The sequence below is a fragment of the Dipodomys ordii genome, unplaced genomic scaffold (assembly GCF_000151885.1).
Source record: "Dipodomys ordii isolate 6190 unplaced genomic scaffold, Dord_2.0 Scaffold171, whole genome shotgun sequence".
NCBI classification, from domain to species: Eukaryota; Metazoa; Chordata; class Mammalia; order Rodentia; family Heteromyidae; genus Dipodomys; species Dipodomys ordii.
Genome location: NW_012267387.1, coordinates 896,006 through 903,190, shown reverse-complemented (window position 1 = coordinate 903,190; position 7,185 = coordinate 896,006). Strand labels below are relative to the sequence as shown.

The 7,185-nt window shown below is 50.9% G+C and overlaps 1 protein-coding gene across 1 annotated transcript in view; it reads right to left on the bottom strand.

Moving 5' to 3' along the window:
• Positions 1–7,185, bottom strand: part of Arhgef18 (Rho/Rac guanine nucleotide exchange factor (GEF) 18) — a 102,746-nt gene that overhangs the window by 23,556 nt on the left and 72,005 nt on the right. Inside the window, exons 14-19 of the mRNA XM_013033505.1 lie at positions 6,945–7,062; positions 5,432–5,680; positions 4,218–4,294; positions 3,454–3,632; positions 1,963–2,054; positions 447–635 (exon numbers count right to left, since the gene is read on the bottom strand). Coding sequence (XP_012888959.1) covers positions 447–635; positions 1,963–2,054; positions 3,454–3,632; positions 4,218–4,294; positions 5,432–5,680; positions 6,945–7,062 — 904 coding nt within the window. The remainder of the gene's footprint in view (positions 1–446; positions 636–1,962; positions 2,055–3,453; positions 3,633–4,217; positions 4,295–5,431; positions 5,681–6,944; positions 7,063–7,185) is intronic.

The window sequence follows — 7,185 nt, the reverse complement described above, 5'->3', positions numbered from 1 at the left end:
AGAAAAAAGCCGGAAGTGGCGCTGTGGCTCAAGTGGTAGAGCGCTAGCCTTGAGCTGAAGAGCTGAGGGACAGTGCCCAGGCCCAGAGTTCAGACCTCACAACCGGACTCCCCGACCCCCAAAAGAAAAAGAATAAACTACCAAAAAAAAAAAAAAGCTGGTAAGTGGAGCTGTGGCTCAAGTGGTAAAGTGCTAGCCTAGAGCAAAGGAAGCTTCAGGGACAGTGCCCAGTCCCAGAGTTCAAGCACCTGGAATGGCAAAACTAACAAAAAAAAAGTGCTTTAGGGCTGGCAAAAGGGTGGCGAGAGGTTGCCTAGCACGTACTAGGCCTTTGATCTAGCATCAAGGTCTAAACATGTAGCTGGAGGTTAGCGCTGGGCCTCGCCCTACCAGCCAGTGCAGGGTGGCATGCGGACCTGGCCTGGCAGGATGGAGTGCTGACTTACTCTCATTCATGGCCGACTTCAGGAGCTGTTCCCCCTGCAGTGTCTCTGTGGGGTCACCCCCACGGAAGAGCCCGAGGGAGTGGGACTGGCCGGGATCTTGGAGCCCACTCATCTCTGCCATCTCCATGTAGATCTGCTGCTTCTCCAGGAGGCTCTGAGTGATTAACTGGTCCTTCAGGCTTAGCCGCTCTGCAAAGGAACATGGCGGTGGCGCTCAGCCCAGCCAGCCCTCCCCAGAATCCCCTGTGCCTGGCACCGGGTGGCAGGCTATGGGGATAGGCATCTGGCTGACCTTGAACTCCAGGAGGGGGAATCTGGGTCCTGGGGCCAGTGGCCCTGTCCTGGTGGTCCCTCCCACCTGCACTGTGAACACCATACCGGTCTTAGAAGATGGGACTCTGTCCCACTTACCCCCCTCCCCATCCCGAGTGAGGGGTGGGACTGGTTCTGGGACTTGAGCTCAGGGCTTTAGGTGTTGATCCTGAGCTGCTTTTGCTCAAGGACAGAGCTCTACCACTTGACAGAACTCTACTTCTGGCTTTTTGGTAATTTATTGGAGATAAGGAGTTGTGTGGACTTTCCTGTTCAGGATGGCTTTGAACTCTGATTCTCAGATCTTAGTCTCCTGAGCTAGGATTACAGGTGTGAGCCACCAGGACCTGGCAAGATAGGACTTTTAACATGAAGGAACCCTGAGGCCACCATGCTCAGTGAGAGAAGTAGTCACAAAATGCCCCACATAGTGTGTGGCTCTATCAATAAGAAACTTCCAGAACAGGTGGATCTACAGCCACGGAATGGATTTATGGGGGACCACTGGGATGGGTGATGGCTGTATATTGCTAACACTCAAAAAGTCACAGACTAGCTGGGCACCTGGGGCTCACACCTGTAATCCTGCTATTCATGAGGCCGAGATCTGAGGATCATAGTTCAAAGCCAGCCCACAAGGCAGGAAAGTCTGTGAGACTCTTTTGCAATGAACTACCCAGAAAAAGTCAGAAAAGGTGCTGTGGCTCAAGTGGTAGAGCGCTAAGCCTCAAGCAAAAGAAGTTCAGGGACAGTGCCTAGGCTTAGATTCAAGCCCCAGGAGTGGCAAAAAATAAAATAAAAAACCCCACAGATCCTACGTCCTGAAGTGAGTAGAATATGATTACATGATTACACTTTAATAAAAGGGTTAAGAAGCACCCAGAGAGGAGAGTCCTCGATTTTCCAGTTACTAAGCTAGGCTCTGTAGGTCTGCATGTGAGTACCAGGTGTGCTGGTGGGCACACCTGGTAGTGAGCAGGGGACACACACAACAAGATGGGCGTGTGACATTTGGATCTTACGTCACCATCCTACCATACAGCTCTGCCCCAGAGGCTCCCCAGAGCAGCAGAACATGGGGCACATCCAGGCAAAGTGGCTGGTCACGGGTGATCCCTTCCACATCTAGCCCCAACAGGTCAGGACAGAGAGACTGAGGGGCTGGGGACCACGTGAGGGGCCTGCCCGCATGCCAACTCCTTACCTTGGAAGTCCCTGAGTCTCATGGCTCGTGCCTCTACTGCCTTTCTCTCTTCCTCGGCCTCACTGAAGGGTCCCTCCTCCTCATCAGGACAGCTGCAGAGAGGGGACAGATGGCATCAGCTCCCTGGAAGGCTGGCTCAGACATGGATGCTGGTAGTTAATTGAAGAGTCTCATGGACTTTCCTGCTTGGGCTGGCTTTGAATGGTGATCCTCAGATCTGAACCTCCTGAATAGCTAGGATTACAGGTGTGAGCCACCAGTGCCTGGCATAGCCTGTGTGGTTTTGAGAGGGATTTTACTTGGAAGAAGAGAGGGGAAGAGAAAAGAGCCAGTAACATGTATTTGGCTGAAAGCACCAAAATGTCTTCAGGCAAAAGTTTTCTTTTGGAAAACTCTGTCAGCCACACTCATCTAGAACTTAGATCTTCCTGCCTTAGCTTCTTCCCCAGGGCTAGAATTACAGGCATGTGCTACCACGGCCAACATCAAGTACAGGTTTGAGGCTCTTCAAGCCACAATCTTCATAACTCAGCCTCCTAAGTAGGATTATAGGCCTTGAGCCATGGGCAGCTGGCTTTCTACCCCTTTTTGTTTGTTGGTAGTGGCATTTGAACTCAGGGTCTTATGCTAGACAGGTACTCTACCACAGAGCCATGCCTTCTAGCCCTGTTTTGTCATTGGTTATTTTAAAGACAGTGTCTTGTTTCCTGCCTAGATATGTGCCTGAACCTTGATCTTCTTCAGCTGGTGGGATGACACTGTATCTAGCTGTCCACTGAGATGATGTGGCACAGTCTCTTCTGTCTCAAAGTCAGCCTACACTGACTTTGTATTATGATTCTTCTATCACTAGCCTCCCAAGTAGCTGGGATTACAAGCATGAGCCACTGGAGCCCAGTTTCCTTCTGTTCTTTTAAAAAAAATTCCCCCCCCCCCCCTACTGATCCTGGGGCTTGAACTCAGGGCCTAGAGGCATTGTCCTTGAGTTTTTTTCGCTCAAGCTAGCACTCCCATATGAGCCACAGCTCCACTTCCAGCTTTTTTAGTGGTTAATTGGAGATAAGAGTTTCATGGAAGCCGGGCACCGGTGGCTCACACCTGTCATCCTAGATACTCAGGAGGTTAAGATCGAAGCCAGCCTCGGCAGGAAAGTCCATGAGACTGTTATCACCAATTAGCCACCAGAAAACCAGAAGTGGTGCTGTGGCTCAGAGCTCAGGGATGGTGCCCAGGCCCAGAGTTCAGCCCCACAACTGACAAAAGAAAAAAAAAATCCCATGGACTTTTCTGCCTTGGGTGGTCTTGAACCATGATCTTCAGATCTCAGCCTCCTGAGTAGCTAGGATAAGAAGTGTGAGCCGCTGGGTCCAGCCTCTGTATAATTTAAGAAGTGGATAGACAGGGCCTGTAGGCGGATGAGAGGAAAAGCATTCGGGTGGAACTCTAGATCACAGCGGGCTGGCTGAGGGCAGGAGCCCAGGCCCATCTCACCTCTCCACTGCCCTCCGGATGTGGGCCATCCAGGTGTTCCTGTCCTCTTTGGAGGTGGTGTAGATTTCATACATTTCAGGCCCTTGCAGGGAGGCGCTGATCAGAAACATAGCTTTCTCTTCATTGGCCACCTCCCTCACGATGAGTTTTTGTAGAGAGATGACAGGTGGCTTGGAGTCCTGCAGGGAAGAAGGCAGAGACGGAGAGGCTCATGCATTTAGCAGCATTAGAATCACCAGTCTCAGGGCAGGTGAAGGTATGGGGGAATCAGGAAGTGAATTAGTAGTAGGTGCTGGTAGTTCATGCCTATAGCTACTCAGGAGGCTGAGATCTGAGGATTGAGGTTTGAAAGCCAGCCCAGGCAGGAAAGTGTCTGTCCCCACGTGACCTTCATGTCTCTGTATGAACACACCAGCTAGGTGCTGGTGGCTCATGCCTGTCATCCTAGCTAAGGATCTAAGGATCATATTTAAAAGCCAGCCTTGGCAGGGTAGTCCATGAGACTCTTATTTCCAATGAACCACCAAAAAGCTGCAAGTGGAGGCTCTCTAGTCCCTAGCAAATTCTCCAGCCTGGTAAGAATCTTCCAGAAAGGTCTGGCTTCTACAAGGTTAACTCAGTATGCCTTCTTCCCAGGGTTGTGCTTGTGTTCCCTTATTGATGTTATTCCCCACCCCACATATACCCTACTAGCTATCTCTTCTATGGGGCCACCCCACAAAGTGCCAGAAAAATCCCCTTTGATGGGGACTCTGGGTACATACCACGGATGCAAAGACATATTTCTGATCTTTTTCTTGCAGTAGTAAAAGCACGTCAGTGAGCAGGACGGCAAGGATGTCTGAGGAGACAGCACATAAGGACATCTTAGCGGAAGTAGAGCTGGGGCTTAAGTGGTCTTGCTGCCACACAGGATCTCCATGGGTAGCAGGGTAGTCATCTGACCCCACGGGGCCTTTAGGTACTGACTACCCTCTTAGCCTTTAAGTTTTCTGTCTGACCCACCTTTTCCCCTGTGTATTGGTCCCCGTTTAGATGCCCCTTTGGTGGCTGTGGTATAACAGGCTCAGAGGCAAGGCCAGGTTCCTACCCTGTGCAAGGCTACTGTGCCAGATGGTTCTCTTCGTCATAGTGCCCTAGCTTCCTGTGCTCTCACTCTGATTTCTCAAGAACACTTGTTCTCTCTGCCCTCAGCCACTGGATGCTCACACCCTGCCTTTTATGACAGTGAGCAGCGAGGGCCGGTGTCTGTCCCCCACATACCTCCAACCTGGCTTGGAGCCATGTCTCTGTATGAACACACCAGCGCATCTTGTTGGGTGCTGGTGGCTCACGCCAGTCATCCTAGCTAAGGATCTAAGGACCACAGTTAAAAGCCAGCCCGGGCAGGATAGTCCATGAGACTCTTATCTCCAGTGAACTAACAAAAAAGTCTCAAGTGGTAGAGCGCCAGCCTTAAGCATGAACACTTTCATGGAAGCCTGCTGGTTCCTTCAAAGCATTTACAGTACCTTTAACTCTGTGCATGTGTGTGTGTCTTTTCTTTTTTTGGTCATGGGGCTTGAACTGTGGGCCTGGGCATTGTCCCTGAGCTCTTTAGCTCAAGGCGAGTGCTCTACTACTTGAGCCACAACACCACTTCCAGTTTTCTGAGTGGTTGATTGGAGATAAGAGTCTCATGGACTTTTCCTGCCTGGACTGGCTTTGAACCGCGATCCTCAGATCTCAGCCTCCTGAGTAGCTAGGAGTATAGGCATAAGCCACTGGCTCCCACCGTGTGTGTGTGTGTGTGTGTGTGTGTGTGTGTCTTTGTTTCTTCTTTCTGCCCTACTGTTTAGCTGTGTTCCACTGCCAACTTAAGATGGCATGTATCACACCCAAGGTGGTATTTCTGTTCCAAGATGGCAACCTCCTCTTCCCCCATTTCCAGAAGATGTCCTGCCCACCTCTTCCCCATGTGACCAGGGCCCCACCTCACCTTTCAGGCGTCCAGATGTGGTCTTGCAGCAGAGGGCGCCCTCTAGGTACAGCTGCCTCTGCAGCATGTCCTCCTTGCGGAAGGCGAGCCCATTCTTGAGTTTGCTGGAGGACTTTAAGTCCATCTTCCCAGCGATCTCCCGGAGGCGCTGGCCCTTCTCGCACTCGCTCACCTTGGCATCCACTTGGGAGATGATGTCTCTGATGAGGTTCAGGGCGTGGGTGAGGTCTTCATGATCCTCTGTGCCAGCTGCCACACACAGCGTAGTTAGTGCTTTCTCTGGGCTGACTCATGAGCACACGGGCATGCATTCACTATGGGTGGCTGAGATCTGTGAGCTGTGTTCTGGGAGGGGGGTGGGGGGAGTCGTGGGGGTCACTGCTCAGGATTCCCTGACCAAGATCATCTATCAACTGTAATTCCTGAGACACAAATGGCTCTCTCCAAAATAAATAACAGCCCAGAGGTTTAGTTTTGTATCTAGGGAGAATTTCCATGGGACACAGAAGCTAAAAGATAACATGAGTGACAAAAGCTGCCTTCTATCTCCTGTTGGGACACTGATGAGCAACTCCTACTTCAAAGGCCCGGAGGAGGAACAGCCTGAATCCACAGGAGATAGGGCTGCTGTGCTCACCATGCCTGGCCCGGGGCCTCCTGGGTGATCCTTTTCTGCCATCTGCAGGAGCATCCTTGGCTTGGCATGGTCACCATACACAAGTCTTTGGGCTGGGTGACTATGGCTCATGGTTGTCACCCTAGCTACTGAGGAGGCTGACATCTAAAGACTGTGGTTCTAAGTCAGCTTGGGTAGACTCTGATCTCCAGTTAACAGCAAAAATTCAGAAGTAGAACTGTGCCTCAAGTGCTAGAGTGCTACCTTGAGTAAAAAAGCTGAGGGACAATGCCTAGGCCTCTGAGTTCAAGCCCCAGGACCAGCACAAACATAAACAAACAACCGGTGCTGGTGGATCACGCCTGTAATTCTAGCTATTCAGGAGGCTAAGTTCTGAGGATAGTGGTTCAAAGCCAAAGCCAGTCTAAGCAGTCCGTGAGACTCATCTGTCCCATGAACTACCAGAGAATTGGAAGTGGTGCTGTGGCTCAAAGTTGTAGAGCACTAGCTTTGAGCAAAAGAGCTCAGGGACAGTGCCTAGGCGAGAGTTCAAGCCCCATGACCAACAAAAACTTAAGTAAAAATAAACAAAGGTGTCTTTGGCCATTCTGGCTAAGCAAGCATGATCTTACTCCATCCACTCACCTAGCACACAGAAGGGCCCCAGAATCTGGGAGATCAAGCTTGGGTTAGGGTCAGGGTCATGATGAACAAAGGAGACCCAGCCCTTGACCTCACATGCTGACTGTCCCATTTTGCCTGGATTGGAAAGCCCAGCTCCCAGCACAGAGGATTCCAGGGAGAATTGCACAACCTATTGCTAAAAGGTGCAGCTGGTGGCATGAGACCCCTGTGCATCATAGCCCTGGCAGGCAAGGTAATGGGGAGCGTGCCTACCTTCTGTGTTCTGAATAATGCGCTCCACCAGCACCGGGTATTTGGTTATGCGCTGGGTAACCAGGAGAATACACTCCTGCACGCCAAGCCGCCGAACAATGGAAAAGTTGCCAATTTTCTATGAAACAGGAAAAAAACCATTCAGTGTGAATGTCTTATTCAGTTACAATCAGTTTCCAAGGCCTGGGCTCCTTCGATCTCAGCTTGCTGGGACATTTTCTTTTCTTTTTTTTTTTTTTTT